Source organism: Dicentrarchus labrax, unplaced genomic scaffold, assembly GCF_905237075.1.
Source record: "Dicentrarchus labrax unplaced genomic scaffold, dlabrax2021, whole genome shotgun sequence".
NCBI lineage: Eukaryota > Metazoa > Chordata > Actinopteri > Moronidae > Dicentrarchus > Dicentrarchus labrax.
Genome location: NW_026136702.1, coordinates 10,395,138 through 10,413,825, shown reverse-complemented (window position 1 = coordinate 10,413,825; position 18,688 = coordinate 10,395,138). Strand labels below are relative to the sequence as shown.

The 18,688-nt window shown below is 43.2% G+C and overlaps 1 protein-coding gene across 6 annotated transcripts in view; it reads right to left on the bottom strand.

Moving 5' to 3' along the window:
* slit1a (slit homolog 1a (Drosophila)) overlaps nt 1–18,688 on the bottom strand; it is an 87,837-nt gene that overhangs the window by 21,680 nt on the left and 47,469 nt on the right. For all 6 annotated transcript variants that reach the window (XM_051421299.1, XM_051421294.1, XM_051421311.1 and 3 more), the window contains 9 exons: nt 17,055–17,126; nt 16,143–16,214; nt 14,770–14,841; nt 13,814–13,977; nt 9,202–9,349; nt 4,577–4,648; nt 1,816–1,887; nt 1,633–1,704; nt 1,222–1,365 (listed from right to left, as the gene is read on the bottom strand). In XM_051421299.1, the coding sequence (XP_051277259.1) occupies nt 1,222–1,365; nt 1,633–1,704; nt 1,816–1,887; nt 4,577–4,648; nt 9,202–9,349; nt 13,814–13,977; nt 14,770–14,841; nt 16,143–16,214; nt 17,055–17,126 (888 nt within the window). The remainder of the gene's footprint in view (nt 1–1,221; nt 1,366–1,632; nt 1,705–1,815; nt 1,888–4,576; nt 4,649–9,201; nt 9,350–13,813; nt 13,978–14,769; nt 14,842–16,142; nt 16,215–17,054; nt 17,127–18,688) is intronic.

Genomic DNA, 18,688 nt, shown 5'->3' with positions numbered 1-18,688 from the left:
AGGAAGAAAGAGGGAGAGGGGTAAACACATGAAAACTGATCAAGCCCAAGAATGAAAAGTTTGTGTAAATTTTGACGTGTAAAGATTGGTAACAGGAGGTAACAGCCAGCCTGGCTCTGTTGGTGCTATGCTAAGCTAATTGGCTTCCAGCTGTAGCTTCATATATACTGTACAGCCATGAGAGTTATACAGAGAACTATTTTACAAAATACCAAACTATTTCTTTAATGCTGTAAAAATGTGTTAATTAAAAATGAATGATGTGCCAACTACTCAAAAACCTTTGGTCACATATTAAGAGTATGAACAGTAGTAGAAAAAAGTAAATTGCTCTCAACATCAATTATATACACAGGGTGTAATTATTGCTGCTGGTGAATTGTACTGCATTATACAGAGAGATGTTTCTAATATTTGGTCTATAAAAGATTAGAAACAGCTCTCAGTGCAATTCAATACGAATCACCACAAACTACAGCATCAAGTTACCATAAAATTAGTTTCTAAAACATTATAACTTCATGAAGATGGGATTTATTGCAGGGTCATTTATTGTAGGCAGCTCTAATTTTAACTATAACTACCTAATAAACTGGCAATGAGTCTATATAGATATTGCTGAATATCGTCATACTGAATTTAACCATACCACCCGACATGTAGGCTCTACATGTATTTTTACCCCTTCCTCAGAATGCAGGCAAAACAAGAAGCTTGTTTTAGACTGTGATCCTTAAACCCAGTGCCCTCTATGTGTGTCTGTGTGTGTGTGGTGATCCAAGGGGCAACACTATCCATCATCTTCAACAGGTGTCTTATACGTCTTGTATTTGCATGTCATGCAGTGAGTTTCAGACGTAGTAGACGACACAGTGTGGGGTCTGTATTGATAACAGCGTGTGGTTTGCCTTGTTTATTGAAAAAGAAATAAAAAGGAGGCATTCATTCAGAAAGAATTGGGGCTGTCTGGGTAACAGTGGTGGAAGGAGTGGGTGCGGTGTGTGCTGTTTTTGATCTTGATCTGTCCGCAGAAGCTGTGTGTGTCCGTGTGTTTGTGAAGATGATAGATTTACTCTCCTCTCCACCTCATGATTCCATTCCTGTGTTATTACACAAACCTGCAAGTAAACAACTCCTGTGTTGGCTCATGTTTTATGGTGACGGTTCGGTATGTGTCAGAGCGTGTATGGCAGCATGTTTATGTGGGTGAGTTTGACTCACAGGGTCTGTATAGCCCGTAGTGAAGTGAAGGTGCCCTTGGCAACGGTTTGGATCTTGTTGTCGTAGAGCGACAGCAGCGAGAGATTCTGTAGGTCTTGGAAGGCGTTGGCACGAACACAGTGAATCTTATTGGCATTCAACAACCTAAGAGAGAGGGGAAGACAAGGGAAAAAGAGGGAGGGAGAAAGAAGGAGGGAAAGAGGGAGGGAAGTAGCTTGTCAGAGTATCTTTATGCATACATTCATTATGCATTCCATCAAGAAAACTATGCACAGGTACAAAGTTTATTTGAAGGTTATGACTCCCTCACTGAGTGGGATTAAAGCATGGCTGGTATTCAGTATATGTCTACACTGTATCTGCAGTGTGTGTGTGTGTGTGTGTGTGTGTGTGTGTGTGTATTCTGCTTACAGCAGTTGCAGGGCGTAGAGGCCGTCAAACACCCCCTTAGGCAGGTCGGTGATCTTATTTCCATACAGCACGCTGGGAAATCACAACACAGACTTGCTTTAGACACGGGAATTGACAACCGAGGGGATATTTATACTTTTACACGTACACATACACACAAACTCAGCTCAGGGGGCCACTTACAGGGAGTTGAGGGAGCGCAGGCCCTGGAAGGCATCAGGAGCTATCTCTGAGATCTGGTTGTTGCTCAGGTCTCTGTGTTGAAGAAGAAGGCCAAAGAATTAGTCACGGAAATGGAGATTTGGCAGAAAAAGTCCTTTTCCTGTGGGGAGGTTTGACCCAAATGTCACCTGGGTGTCACCCTCATAGAAAGGCGGGGTGGATGTAATGCCCCTGCTCGTCTCTGATGAGCATGGAGGAAGCAAATGTAGTGTAAGCTGGACGAAGATGAGTTCCAGCTCTCTCCCATATTTGATGGTGCGTCCCTTCAAGGGATTTGATGAAATGGAGCAGACTAGAGTCTCAAAGCCAATCAAAACATTTACTTTTGTTATTTGTGGCCTATCAACCGGCGCTGTGTTGTTTCATGGTGAGAGTGTGTGTAAGTAAAAATGGGGTGCAGGGCTGAAATCCAAAGCGAAATACAGTAGGCTGCCTCTGAACATTGCCGTTGTTAATAGGATCCACAGGCCTCTCCCCACAGGATAACCACTAAGCCTGTGTGTCTATGTGTTTATGTGTCTGTGTGTCTATGTGAGTAAATGCAACCGTAAATGAGGAACAGTGGGACAGAAAGAGAGAAAGACAGATGGAGAGAGAGAGTTAATGGAGTATGTGGACTGAACTCCAGTCGACTGGATACCTTTGAAGGAAAATCATCATGTGGTGAAGAAGAGGGATATTTTCTCATTTGGGGGTAACAGTTAAATAAGTACCCATTTGTCTTCTTGCAAACGACTGAGGTTTCCTGGAAATGAAAACGCGGCGAAGGAGCCAACATGTGCACTGATGTGTCTCTGTAAACTCAGACACTGGTGTGTTTGTGTATGTGCTGGTGTGTGAGGGCTGTTACTGCGTCCCTGTCTTAAGGAGTGGTTCACGTGTAGGTCATCCAAACCGGGACAAGGTGAAAGAGAATGTGTGCGGTTGGCATTTACTGAGAGGAGAGGACACGCAGGGTCAGGAGAGGCATTGCACACATAGCTGCGCACACTGCAAATAAACAAACACACACTCACAAAAGCCTATATATAACATCAACTTACCTAATCTCGCTTTATAATCAAATATTTAACTATGTCCCATACATAATATGCTAGAAAAACCTACCACTAAGTATAAAACATACATGTGAACATCTGCAGAGCATGACCCTGGAGAGAGACCATATTCATCATGATGTATCGACGCTGTCTACACACAGTGCGCACTGAGGGTGTTGGACACGAGACAGGCCTGGGCAGTGAGGGCACATAGCCAGCTGAATCAACAGAGGCCCTGAGGGTCAACACAGACATGCAGCCATGCATTGTTGTTGCTAAATGCAGAATCAGCAGCAGCAACAGTAGCAGGTCAGGTCATTTGGAAAACCAGATGGAGGAGAGCAACACATTCTTACTGCCATTAAGTCTGGTTTGCATATGGTCTATGAAAACCTAATTATTTCCTAAAAATACATTTCTGGATGTCTTTTAGACAGTTAAGCTTAGATATTTTTATAAAAGTTTTTTTAAATAAATGTGAAATCTTGAAGTGCCTAATTGACTGCAAAAGGTTCGCAATTAATTAATGCTGATTAAACACTACAGTAAAATAGCAGCTGCTCAATGTTGTTTCTGTTCAGAATACAGAGTACATATTCATTAGAGTTTTATTTAGTTTGAAACCCTGACCTTGTTGAGTCTCCATGATTCATAGTTTTTGCACACACAGTTTATTTTTGTAGAAATAAATAATAATTTCCTGTAAGTCCAGGGTCAGGGAAGCTAAAATAAGATTGCAGTTGCTAATTTTAGCTCCATTTCTGTTAACTAGAGTAACGTTCGTTAATCTGTCAAACTGCCACTCAATCTGGTTTCAATACATTCTATGAAAACCACAAACGTTTTTATAATCTTCAATGACAATTAATGACCCTTTTGTAAAAGTGTATTGTGTAACACTTGTTTAGTTAAAGGGTTTCCTTTACTCAAACATAGAAACCAGCCCTGAAAAAAATACTATACATATATGTTTTCTTTTAATATTTTCTACTATAAATATTAATTTCCATAGAGATTTCACAGTGAAACAGCAGCTGCCTCAGTGTGTCGGCTGCTCTGTATTCACCTCATGTGAACTTCAAACTGTCCCTGGAGTTGGATGATAAAACAATGAGGAATCCTTTAAGAAGGGCAGAGAAACTCCCTGACCTTCCGTTTCCTCCGTCTCCCTCCTGCTATGTCGGTCAGGTCTGGTGGTGTTGGTGTTATGGGCTTGGCCGACTGGTGTGTGCTGGCTTGGTGACCGGACAGCTGGTTCAGTGGGTGAAAAACCACTCAGTCTCAACTGCCAGCCTGTCACTGTTCACTCCCAGAGAGAGCGAAGCGTCTGCCCTCATTCCAGCACACTCTCTGTCCCCTCATCATCATCCCAGCCGCAGTTTACAGTTTGCCGACGCAGGCACAACACAGACTGGACACAGCACTAGCCAGGGGAATACCAGTGCGCAGCAATGAAAGACGAGAGCTGTTATTATGCTCATGTAGCCTCTGAGTGCTTGCTTTCCATGCCACCCCAAGCCTGAGAACAAGAATATGTTCTTTGGGCGCAGACAAAATAAATACTTCATGCTCCTTAGGAGTGGAATGAGAAGACTGCCAATTGTCGCTTCTTTTTCCAGCCCTCAACTTCTTGTTCTCATCTGTATTATTTAGCCCTGAGGTGAGTGTACTGCTGTACTTACATCCTACGCAGTTTTTTGTAGGGAGAGAAGGCTCCTGGAGGAACAGACTTAATCCCATTCTGCTCCAGACGTCTGGAGAAAAGAGGAGAAAAGAGGAGAAAAGAAAAGAGGAGAGCAGAGGAGATACCATCAGTTAAGCAAACAATAGACTTCTCCATGACAACAGAGCTGAGTAATCCTCCCATTACCTTTGACCCTTGGTGATTGGCCTGATTATATTAGCGGAGATCTATTCCCCAGCTGTAATAGGTCCAGGCATGTTGGAGTCATAACATCCTCAGAACCAATAAACAGTCTGAATACTAAAGTGCTGTGGAAAAGGACTGGAGGGGAAAAGGCTCTGTTTCAATTTGTGGGAGGGTGTTAAGGTCTTCAACTAAAAGTAATATTTCTTCTCAGTATAACATTTACAGTGTCCAGCACTTTCGTTCTCATATGAAATCCTGAAATCAATAATGATCTCACTTGTTCTTGTGAAATTTGTCTCTATCCTCTGGGTGTCTGCAAAGTGTCCACTGAAACCTTTGCACCCTAGTGAAATATTACTTCTTTTAGTTTACTTTTCCCTGTGAGCCTAAGAGCTGTTGAAGCAGAGCTGACAAGAAAAATGTCTGGCAAAATCTCACAATAAAACACTGTCAAAAGAATGAAATGAACATACAGACAAACATACACTTGGTCATTTAGTTCAGCACAGTCAGAAAGCCTAATCAGTCTCAGATGGTCCCAAGGAAACAGACATCACTAAACCCCATTAGTGTGGGCATGCATGTCTGTGTGTTTTCGGGCCGGCTGCTACTTAGGACCCAGCTCAGTCCCAGACCAATTCCCTGGTGTAGCTGGCAGAGGGCTGTTTATCTGCAGGTCACTTCACAGCTTTTAAAACTGTCCTTAACAAGGCTTAGCGGGGCCCGGAGGGAGCCAGCTGTGGGCCTGTCTGGTTGTCCTACTATGCTGCCTCCCAGCAGAGGAACTGGCTGCAGAACAGGAGGCATGGGCCTGTGCGAGGTGTGGTAGCCCAGTGGCTTACAACGGAATCTAAAGATCATTAAAAATGCTTTTTGTCACCACAGGAAAATTTGAAATATTTAAAATTCTGCAAACCTCTTTGGCGAACAGAACATTGTTGATAGATTTAACCATTACCCTCTTAAGTATGTGATTTCTTGGTGCAGAACCATTTCCACATTTCAGATTTACTACATGTCTCTGAGGCTTTCTGCATTGCTGTGTTTATGTCTGTTGGGGGTTGAATGGGGGGGTGAAAGTTTTGTTAGAAATTAGCCACAGCCACTTAACAGTTTTGAGTTTCCAAATTTTTCAATCAAGCATATTTCCCCTTCAAAAGGAGTGGCCTACATTTATGGAGCGAAATGGAAGCGCAATTGACATTCTTAGGATAGCAGTGATTCCAGACCACAGATTCCTGTGGTGTACATGCTCTCTCTGTCTGTTTTTGTCTGCCTGTCCCAATGTGTCCGTGGATTTACAGCAGAGTGACAGCTCTGTGGTTGCTCTGCCCTCACCATGCGGCAGAGTGGTGGGCCAAGTGGCTTTAGCGCCTTCTCTCATCCAGTCTGTCTGACTGGTCCAAACCAGTCTGGCACTCTACATGCTGTTTGCATGTGTTTCAGTGTTGGTTGTGTACGTGCATGCCTACGTGCTGCAGTACTCCGGTGTGTGTCAGCATATAACAAAACCCTCTGAGCCAGACATGGGCACACAATGCTTGTCTGACAACTTTTTAGCCTTTGTGTTGTCACTCCTCGCAGATCGATATGTGCAAGTGACTTAATCCCTTCAATCAACAAAGGGGCTGTTCTGTCCAATCAGTAGAGAAAAAAGAAACAATCTCTCATCTCTCTCCTTCGGACGGACAATCAATGGTTCCCATCCAATTTATCAGACTGAACATTTGTATGTGTGTGTCTGTGTGTGTCTGTGAGCTGGTGTTTGTGTCAGCCCAATCAATGGTCTTCATCCTTTTCATTAGGGTCTGAACATGGTTTTCATTAAGGGGAAACACATTACGCCTTTGGGTATTCACCCAGTGCGTGAGTCAGAAATGGATGGCAAGACCGCAGCAGCGGATGAAAGCCGAGGGATTTTATGGCAGAGTTCAGTCATTACAGACAGAGACTATGGTGCATAATAATCTGTTGTGGTAGTGTTTAGGCTAACTGGGCCTGGTCTTGCAAGAGGAGTACAGAAACCAGCTCACATCCCCATAGCCATAAACACAACACTGGCATTCATTAGGGGAGAGCAGGGCAGGGAGGTTGCAGGTCTCCGATTTGTACATAATGAGAGCAGCATGTGTGTGTTTGTGTGTGTATGAGTTTCCGAGTGCCTCATTAACAAGGCATTAGGCTGGCCTTGATACCCAGCAGCCCGCCTTGCTGTAATTGAAACTGATTTTATAATGAACTTCAAGCACAGATCAAACCTGCTGCATCAAATTACTGAGCAGTATCCCCCCCCTTTTCCCTTTTTTATTCCTTCACCGTTGATCTGCTTTCTCAAACCTGCCTGTGGTGATCTGGCGAGCCAGAAAAAAGAGGAAGAGAAGACGCAGAGAAATGTGGAGGAGGAAAAAAACAATCAAGAGAGGAGGAGAAAGAGTGAAGGAAAGAGCGTTGTGGGAATATAACCTTTAAGGTAAGGCTCTGATGGGCAGGACAGGAGGAATGTGCATGATGTAAGCCAGTGTTTCACCCTGGTCTTGTAAAAGATGAATCAGAACATAGTAGAGTTTATTAGCAGGACACGGTTAAGCACCAATTAGATGTGAAGGGCAGGGAGACTTTTAAAAAGTCTTTACTCATCTGCTGTGCAGAGAGAATCTGTTGTCTATAAAACCAGTGCATGGTAGAGCTATCTTTCAGCCGTCTCCCTCATCTCCCATTAGTGCTGCTTGCTGGTTATTGGGCTCATAGATCACACCAGTCTCTGAGAGATTCTCCACTTGTAGAACATTACAACTGGAGGGCATGCTGAAGAGGTCTACAAACCATAAAACATGGCAAAATGCACGGGTGAGGCTGAATTATTTACATCTCAAAAGTCAATACGCAGGATGTGTGAAGACTTTTAAATGATTTAAAATAACTCAATATTTCATGGGTGGTCATTCAATTAGACAGGAACACGCAGAAGTGTGAACTGCATGTCCAAATTTGGAAATTGAGCACACCACTGCACTAGAAATGGGTCAGGGTTGTTGGGGAACATGGGATCTGTGACTTCCATACTAGCTGGGTATTTATAAACAGACCCCATGGGGAGGAGGAGACCTAGAAACTTGCTGTGTCCTCCTAACTACACACATGCTCCTTGGAAGAACATGCAATGCGACCGCTGGCTTTCTCCCTTCATCCTCCCTTTTTCTCACCGTGCATAAATCACGGTGTTGCTCTACCATGTCATGCAGACTTCTGCCAGGGGCATTAAACCCCAGATAACGAGAGTAAAAGCACTACCTTGAAAAGTCTAGTCGTGCATTCCCGGGAATTACAGTACACTGATAGCATGTGGGCCGTAAACAGTTAATGCCCAGACAGATGTTAGAGGACTGATAAACTGAGGGAGGGATGTTAGCAAAGCGCTCGCACGCGGTTCACAGCCGTCTGAGCCGATAAGAGCATTCAGTCTCAGTCTAAAGTCTGCTCTAAGTCTGCATGTGTCTGTCAGTGTAAAGCAAATGGATGGATGTCTCCCTGCCGGGTGATGCATGGTGAGAAAAGCAAGCTAAAACAGCATATGTACATAAAACATGCATGCTGAAATCCTCTCAGCCTTGTTAAACCCCTTCATGAGCATATACACACAGACAGATACAGAACATATGGAAACACATTTGCATCTTTAATGCGCATACTCAAACAAATGCCCTGCGGTGCCATTCTTCAAAGAACAATGCAGCTGTGGATGTCCCTGCATTTCTCTGAGATTCACCTCTTCACTGTGGGTCTGCTGCTCAAGTTTCACTGTGCTGACGACCAAACTTCCTAACAGATTTGAGCAGTCCTTCAGCAAATCTACATAGGGCTGTGAATATGATGGCATTACATAAATATTGATTGATGTAAAAATCATGTATTCCTTTTGTAGCTAAATTTATCTGCAATTTTAATCTCACATTATCCTCTTGGGACTAATGTTGTTATATTGTTATATACTAAAAGTTGAGATCGTTACTGCAGAACCAAATATATACTGTCAGGCCAGACAATGTATTTTTATTGTCATTACGACATTAATTTAAACAATAAATACAAATCAGTAGCCCCTGCTTACTCTTTCCCTTCCACCTTGCTTTGTTGGAGCTGGAAGTGCACTTTGCATAGGTTTCAGTCTAATCTACATGTGCAAAGATGATGTTTTATTAAAGTGTTAAATTGGTTATAATTATAGCATTATCTAAATTATAATTCATGACACCATTACAGCCTTGAATGTGATGCAATGGTAGCTATAGTCTCTTGTTGGCTAATGATAAATGTTAATATTGTATATTTGCTAAGGGTTCAGTGGCTTATGTTCTCTACCATGCCAAGTAGGCCAATATGACAGCACTCCCTATGGAAAAGAAAAGATGCAGGAAACTGATTAAACAAGGTGCTTACATCTCTGCCATGCTGTCGGGCAGGTTGGCTGGGATGGCGGTGAGACCTTTCCCTCTACAGTCCACAATGTTGTTACTGCAGGTGCACATGGCTGGGCAAGAGCCTCCACCAATGCTGCACGGCTGCAGGCTGGAAGACTCCTGGTGACCTGCAGAGAAGAGTAGAAGATAGAAAAAAACTACATGAGCCACAAACAGAAAGAAAATACAACAAGAAGAGAGGAATATGCAGCTCCTACAGGTGTGTGAGTACAGGTGGATTTGGTTTTACTTCAATGAGAGCAGCACAAATCTAAGCAGGATTACAGAGTGAGATTGTTTGCCAGAAGGATTTGTGCGGTGACATGGAGCAGCTCTTGCAATCATGTGGAGCTCAAACTCTTCCGCTGCTGTTCATGTCATCAACCCTTTGCGCTTTATGGACTGAATTGCAAATGATTGCACATTCCCAGGGATGTTTTGACATTGAGAAAAAAAGAAATGAAACATCCTACTTTTGACTTTATTGTAAAGCCGTACATCCTTGAGAATCAATGGGCAAGAAACTAGGTTATCTATCAAAGGAGTGCCACAGTACATTGTGAGGAGAAGAAAGACATGAATAATAGAGTTGGAGTGGCGATTGAAGGCCTCCCAATAACATCCATTGATCTTGACGCAAATTTTCCTCCTGAGTCTGCGTTCTCTGGGTGGAATTGATGCCATTCTGCACATTCAGCTTTACACCCCCCACCTCTTCACTTCCATTTGTTCTAAAACACTTCAACTTTTCAATTTGCATACAGAGCACACAACCCATCCTGCTGTCTCTAGATACCTGTTCAAATAGCAGCGGCACTGTCAACGATATGGTGAAGAGCGGGGGCTTGCACTGCCAGCACACCCTGTTTGGTATATGCGGTGTGTGTGTGTGTGTGTGTGTGTGTGTGTGTGTGTGTGTGTGTGTGTGTGTGTGTGTACAAGATGTGTGTATGTAAGCCTAACCCAGATAAAATGAATAAAACAGACTTTTAAATGGCCTCATTTACACAGCATTACTAATCCAAGTTTCAAACCATGAATATTTGATTACCTTCCTATCTATCGCTCAGCTTGTGTGGAAAATGTTGGTGAGAGAGAGTGAAGGGAGGGTAGATTTAGGGAGAGGAAGACAGAGTGAGTGATGGTGAAAGTCAGTGACAGAGAAAGCACAGTTCTCAAAACTCCACTCCCTAAAACAGAGACAGGTCACTGCCAAACATTATGCTTTACTATGAAATTACTGGCTCTAGCTCTTGGACCATTTAGCCTGTAAGCAATATTTAAGGTCAGACTTCCAATCATACTCAATTACCTGAAGGGCCGAGACGCTTTGACAGATCTGGGAATCGTGTAAGCACAACAAATAGTATCAAGAGCGTGAAACAACACTTGAACAGTCGCTCAACCCACGTGATCTGAGGCCCTGTGATCTGGGATGGCAGAGCTTTGACAGATCTGGGATCAGGTGTAGGGCAGAGAAAAACTCCCTTCTGATCTAACATGGCATATTTGACAGGCCTGGGATCAGGGAGAGTGCAGAGCACAGCTGGAGCGGCCTTAACAATGACAGCTCACTGACAGGTATACTTGAGGTGAAGCTGTTTGATGTATGCTCGTCCCCTGTTCTTCCTAGCGCTGTTTTCCCCATTATCTCTTTCCCATCCGCTGTTTCTACCACTCTGCTCCCGTCTCATTTCCCTTGTTTTATTTGCTTTCACCTTTCTATCGCTCTCCCCTCCTCCAGCTGCTCTTTCTGCTCCCTCTCACTCCTCTTAGCGTCCTCATTTTCAGCCTCTTCACTCCCATATCTTTGCCAGTGACTGTCACTGCAGCCCATTACCTCCTGTCCATTTGCTCGCAAGTCTTTACATTTAACCTCACTCCACCTCATTTCTCTCATCATTTCCAAATGTTATCACTGGCTTCTTCCCATTTGTCTCTTTCCTCAAATTCTCTTTCAGCACCACAGTTCACCAGTTCTCTCCCCATTTTCCCTCTTTATATAGTCATTTCTTCCCTGCTTCCCACTACAGGAGTCGTATTTTATTCCACCCCTCAAGCAATTTATTACTCATTCCTCATTTCAAACATAATATTTTTACTTCATTTATTATTCCTCAGGAGCGGTCATTTAGTACAATAGTCATTAATTTTATGTCATATAACCCTAAATTGGCGCAAACAGCTTCTAACTTTTAGTTACTTCTCCTGTAAACGATCAAGGGGAGCAAAGAGGGTTTACGTGTTTTGCTCAATAAAATCACAGCGGAGGCCACTTACACAAACTAAGGTCAAAGAGAAAAATGGGCTGTCATTTTTTTACTGATCTTCTCAAAAGGAACTAAGAGATACTGATTTGCACCCAGATTTTATTTTTTTTTTAAACTTGTAGTTCCTGCTGTTCACATTTTCAAAATATACAGATAATTTTGTGGCGAGAGCTCAGAAACTGTATCCAGTGGTAGAAAGTTAAGAGAAAAATGGAGAGAAAAAGCAAATAAGCTGCTGGTTATACACCAGAGTAAGTAATTAAAGGTCCAGTGTGTAACATTTAGGAGGAACTATTTAGCAGACAAACCAAACACCGCATAGATATGGCTTAAGCGTTTTTCATGAGTTTTGCAGCCAATGTAGTTTCTTCAAAACACTTCAGTGGCTGAGCTGTATCCAAATGTTTGCAATCTGCAACTGCCACTAGATGCCACTGAATCCTAAACACTTGTCCTGTAAAAGTAAAAAGTAAGAAAGTAAGTGTTTGCTCTGCAAATGTTATTTGTAAAATGTAATTTTCACCAGTTTGTTTTCATAGATGCAAAGTAAAAATTCAGTTCCTTTTTAAAACAGAAATAATGAGCCTTAGATGGATTGTTCAGCTTTAATGTGATTTGACCAACAACTGCCTTGAAAGGGGGGGGGTATTTTTCTTCAAAGTGAAGCAGTAAATGTGTTACTCTGCTCATTACTGGCAAAATTTTACAATAGTGAGACGCTTTCCAGCCGAAATACTGGGAGTGATAGTCAGTGAGTCATGATACAGAGAGTGCTGCAGAATCTCATCATATTTTGAAACTAATAACACACTGTACCCCATTTTCCTTCTCCTGCCTCTCACAACAACATGCCTCTCTTTTCCCTCTTCCTCTCTTCCAACACAGCGCCACCCCGCCCCAAATCCCCCGCAGGTGGCCTGGCCTGGTCACAGCACAAACTAAGTGCACACACAATCACAGTGCTGAACATCGAAAATACCAACAAAAAAAAAAAGGAATATATGTGTGTGTGTGTGTGTGTGTGTGTGTGTGCCAGCGAACCAGTCCCTAATGAGTCCTTCACTGGGAGTTCAACTTGTGGTCACTCATCCACTCTAGAAGGAACTGGGGAGTGTGTGTTTGTATGTGTGCATGTGTTTGCGTGAATGCATGACTGTGTTTGTGCACAGAGAGGCAGAAATACAGAGCAATAGATTTTATTTGCATCTTGTGTGTATCTTGCCAAAATAGTGTGAATGACTTATTGAGAATCACAGAGAACCAATCAGTGTCAAACTGCCGTTCTCAAAACACCATTAAAATCTTTAACACAATGGAAGTTGTCAGCATGAACTGAAACTCCCCATCATGCAAAACCACAATTTCTGAATCTGTATCCTACCAGACCCCAAAGTTTCCCCAACACCCCCTGCTCCCCTTTCATAACTGGAATCGTTACACTCCCACGCTTTGAGTCTCTTTCCCTGGGCGATGAATAGTTAATGATCTGTGCTGTCACGCCGTATGGCTGCATAAAAATCACAACCCATGGAGAGAGAGGGACACACACCCACAAACACACACAAACATAGACACAAACACCCCTCGCAGCTGGTGTTGAGAGTGAGATGGCCTTGTGGGGAGTGGAGGTTCTCATGCTGTTTTTCCATTGTCCTGATATGATAACCCCAATGCACGGCATGCCACGCCCACATGCACATGCTTCTCTCTCTCTCTCTCTCTCACACACACACACACACACACACACACACACACACACACACACACACACACACACACACACACACACACACACACACAGTAAGAGAGAAACCTCAAGTTCAAAGCCACAATAATCCTTGTGTGAGGAGGTGAGAGGCCATGAATAATAATGACTGACGAGAGGGGTACTACTGTCAGTGGGGGAAGCCTTTGCTCTGGCAGTGTGTTTTATATATATATGTCATGGCATTTTGCTGGCACTGCTGCCAGCTCCTGAAAGCTGGAGACACATGAAAGGGCCAGAGGAGAGCCGTGGGGTTGCCCGGGGGCAGAGGAGCTGTCAGGTGGCTGCCAGGTGAATACACTGACACAAATACACGATGGGAGTAGAGGGAGGAGAATATCTTTTAGCAAGAACAGGAGTTTGTTTTTGGTATGAATGATTTGTTTAAAGTACCCATGTGCAACAAAAAGATTGCCATTTCATCCCTTTTTGAGATGCTATAAACTAGCCTGTACACTGAACATGTAAATGACAAAAGAAACAATACACAATATGATTTTCAATGTTCTTGTTTTATCTCTCTTTAAGTTTAATATAAGTAACTCCACAAGTCTTACCTGAGCAGCTGAATTCGTGTTTCTGTACTTCTGCCACATTGAGTCCTCTGAGCTCGGCAGGGGAAGTACATTGGGTGAATAGACCAATTGTAGGCCTCTGTCTGAGCCACTGGGCCAACCAGGCCAGGTGACAGTCACAGTTGAGATTGTTGGAGTGGAGACGGCTGTTAAAAGAGAGACAGAAATTCAGCATGGATGCAACAAAAGATCTACTCTGTCTACCCTCTCTTTGCAATCTAAACTAACACCAGCTAAAGACCAAAATAGCAGTAAAAGTGTCTATTCTTTCCTAGCACTCATCACATCCAATCTCTGTGGCGAAATGCACTAAATGATACGCTACATGGATGATTGTAAATGGCACATTCTAAAAAGGAGGAAAACTAAAGAGGACTTTTTTTCTAAACCCAACACTCCAAACACGGCATTCCTGGAATGCTGTGCCTGTCCAGAATAACTCTTGCTGTGGTGTGGTGTGGACCTCTGGAACACGTATGCTAACTTGCAAACCCATGTGCACAGACACACAGTGTTCACATAAACAGAAAAGCTATATAATATAACCCCACTGGGAGTGAGGAACCACTGCAAGAAGTGCGGCCACGGGGAGTCACGACTCTGAGAGTTTCAGCAGGCATAATTGTTTTAATTTGTACATAATTTCAGATTTAGTAATCATGTACAATGCACAATACACAATAGGCTTCTGGGGTTATTTGCGTCTATCTGGGCCAGTTGTTATGGTGTGTGCTTTAGATGGAGGGGATAATGGCCCCTGGCATTGCTACAGACCCTTCTGTGGTGCTCTGTGGCTATGGCTGCCCCCCAACACTGCCTGGAATGACATTTACTCCCATTGAGATCTATGGGACTTTCTCTACTGTGGAATATGGTTTTATTTTAAAGAATACTTCCAGAGAGAGAGAGAACATTGTGGTGGGTTAGGTGCGACTTACAAGGTTCGTAGTTTGGGCATGTGGTTGAAGCTGGAGACGGGGATGCTGCTGATGTTGTTGTTGTTCAGCGTTCTGTGAAAAGAAAAGAGCAAACAAAGTCACATCGTCAGCGCAGGGGAGAGGATCCATTAAAAATATACACTTCAAAAGGAGTTTTGTTGCGACCATCCTCTTCCTTTCCATCTTTTTAAATCCATCCCCCCTCTCTTTTCTCTTCGTCTCTCTTTGTGGCATCCCGCTGGGAATATAACACTTCATTCCACACAGATGGGAAGCCCTCGCACCTCCCACGCACACGTACAGTTGTGCATGCAAATATACACACGTGCACACACAGACAAGCATGATCACAAGCGCCCCCCAACTTGTAGTTTCAGAAACATACATTATACACACACACACACACACACACACACGCACACACACACACACACACACACACACACACACACACACACACACACACACACACTTCTCTCAAACCTTGGGCATCAGCTGCAGTGAGAGAGTCAGGTCATTTCAATCAGCCTAATAGCCCTTTACCATATTTCAACCAGCTCCCCCCTTTTAACACAACCTGTCCTCCTCCCCCATAAAACCCATACATACAGACCCCATCAAAACAACCCCCCCATCCACTCTTACACCATTATGACAACCATATCACTACATCTGCAATCCATCCACGCCATGAAAGCAGCCTTTAATGGCTTTTTTTTGTCTCCCCACCCCCTAAAAATACCCCACAAACACACATGCAGTCTTTCACCATAAAAATAACAAGGCTGTCAAAGTGCCTTTGTCCCTCGGCCTGCACTGTTAGTCTACATTGTTTCAGGTGGAGACATCTAATGGAGGCCTGTGATTATGAGTTTTGACAAGGGATGATTAATTGAATATTTAAAAAAAACTGCATAACATGGTCACCAATGCATCCAGGGTGGAATGCTCACTTGAATGGGATTTTTGATCAAGATGGTTGGATGTCCCCTGTCAGATGGCCCGCCCAGGGCTGGATGGGGTATAGATGGAGGTGGAGGATTGTTTGTGTGTGTGTGTGTGTGTGTGTGTGTGTGTGTGTGTGTGTGTGTGTGTGTGTGTGGGGGGGGTGTTAATGTGATGGAGGGGAACGCTGCTGTCAACTGTGTGGAACAATGAGTTAATGGAGCTTGGTTTCCATGATGCAGGCCCCCTCATGAGGCCCACTGGGGGTATTTTGGCATAACAACCAAGGCCATACAAATTAAAGGTCTGCGCTATGTGTGTATTAGTTATGGTTATTAGTAGGGCAAAAACAATCTTAATTTAACTAAGTGCTTTAATGGAATCATACAGGGCGGGGCTGGATGAATAGCAAAGCTTCAGATACTTACAGCACTTCCAAGCCTCTCAGCGCTCTGAAGGCTCCATCTTCGATGCAGCTGATGTGGTTTTTATCCAGCTGACTGCAAAACACACAGGAGACACAGAGGCTTTGTTACACAAGACATACACACACAATCTTTCTCCCAGTGGGGTAGTTGTAATTATCGATACAGTACACTGATGGACCATTGTAAATCGATACTGGTTTAGTCATCTCAGGTCATGTAACCACACGAGAAGCAAAGGGGGACTTTACTGATTGTTTATCTGCATCGATATACCTCATAAATCTGTGTGTGAATGTACATATGATCTGGTGAAGACGTAAATCACAGTTCCTACAAGCCATCTTTGGGGAGCTGCTTGTGTGTGAGTTGGTCTAATCAGAGTGATATAGAACACACTGGACATGCATACACATACGCATATAATGTTTTATTCTTACCGAGGGCCATTAACTCAGCCAGATAAAGAAAAAAAATGTTAACATGCTGGAATTATACTGAATGAAGTGTGGATGGATCACACTCTTCTGCTGTTCACTTACAGAAGCTTTCAGTGTGATTTACTTCAGTCTGGATAATCTTGATTAACTCTTCATTGACTTACCATCACTGATTTTTATTATCAACTAATAGTGCATCAGCATTCGCCATTAATTAATTAACAGATTAGTCATTTCACACTATCACTATTATTAGCATTTAAATGAGAATGTTTTCAGATTTGCCTCTATGATTGTAAATTGAATATCTTTGGATTTTAGTCCGTCAGACAAAACAACACACTTTGAGATATCATCATAGGCTCTGGGAACTTGTGATTGGCATAAATCATCATTTTCTAACCAATCATTCATTAGTAATGAAAATAAGTATCAGTTGCAGCACCATCCCTGCTGGAAAGGTTGAGCTACTCACAGATTTTTGATGTCTGTAGCTCCTCTGAATGCTTTTCTGGGGATGGACTGGATGAAGTTCTCGCTCAGATCTCTGTGGAGACAAAAAGTAGGCATTAGTTACACATAACGTTTCCTTGGTTTGGTTTGTTTAGTTCAGGCAGGGTGTGTGTTCATTAGAAAAGCACTCTTTTCTAGAAGCAATATTAACATGTTCCAACAATTTCCTATGTAAACTATGATTTCCAGTGTTTAAAGCTTGCTTTTCAACCAGCAGAATTCACACTCTATTCAGAGTCACTCCCTCTTTTACCACAGTCAACGGTGCAGAACAGAAAGCTAAGGGTAACTGTGTTCTCTCTCCAGTGTGTGCCAAAACCCTGAGGTGCATGGTACTGCATGGAGAGCTCTACCCACAGTGGAGTGGTTATTTTATAGTGGCTGTATTATCCAGTGTTCACTCATGCTATAATTTGTTCTCTGTGCCTTAACCATGCTCTGGTGTGAGGTTCCCAACTCGCTGCCTGCACACAGACAAACAAACAGGCAGTGGGGCAGCAACCAATGAGGGGTTCTCGCTGTCCCTGTGGGGTGGATTCATTAGGACACTGCAGCACAAAGCACATTATCTTTTAGTAGGCTGTGTGTGTGTGTGTGTGTGTGTGTGTGTGTGTGTGCAACATTTAACGGTGGGTACAAATTAGGTATTTGAAAAGTGCATGTGTGTGGAAAGTAAGAGTGAGAGAGGGGAGGGTCAGAGAGGAGAAAGGGGAAGGAGAGTGAGTGAAACACAAGTAGCCATAGTTTTAATTAGCAGAGTCTTTTGTCTGTCATTTAAATGGTGAGCTAACCTCATTCAGAAAGGCTCTGCCCCTCTTCTACACACACACACACACACACACACACACACACACACACACACACACACACACACACACCACACACAGGGAAACTGTAGGGCGCTGCCAGAGAGGCTTCTGTCTTGAAACACACACACAAGCGTGGAGGGCTCCCATAGCTCGGACAAACGTAAACAGAGTACTTATGGCCGCCCATAGAGAGGCTGAAGCCACCACAGTCTATAAAACACAAAACACAACTACTTACTATAACACTTTGATGACTTCTACTAGCTAATGTTAATGTACACCACAGCATGCATTCCCATGATGCACACAACAAGTATCCACGCTTAGAAAACCCCATGGGGTAATGTTAAAATGAGTTCCCGATATTGGTCTCACATAGTATCCCCATTGGGTTGTCCTCTCCAGAATTTTCCTTGGAATGAGTATTACACACACATTGTTTCAACGGGGAATACAAAAGAGGGGAGCAAAACACACCACAGTGGTTGTGTTGTGCAATCTATCTAATGAATGGGTGGTTGTGCCTTTATGGTGCAGAAGAAATTAAAACAGCGCTCTGCAGGCCACTGCAAATACACCACAATTAGAAATGGAATTTGCGTGTTAGCTTTTTTGTTGTTTGAATATATTAAAACGCAAAGCAACTGTTAACAAAATAAAATGATCTGTTTTGCTTGAAAATACACAGTTCGGTATTTCGTGGGACATGAATGCATGTGCACAGTGGGGTCTTACCCAATCCTTACAGTCTCACCCCATTAGAAGATGGTTGTGAATTTAACATGAC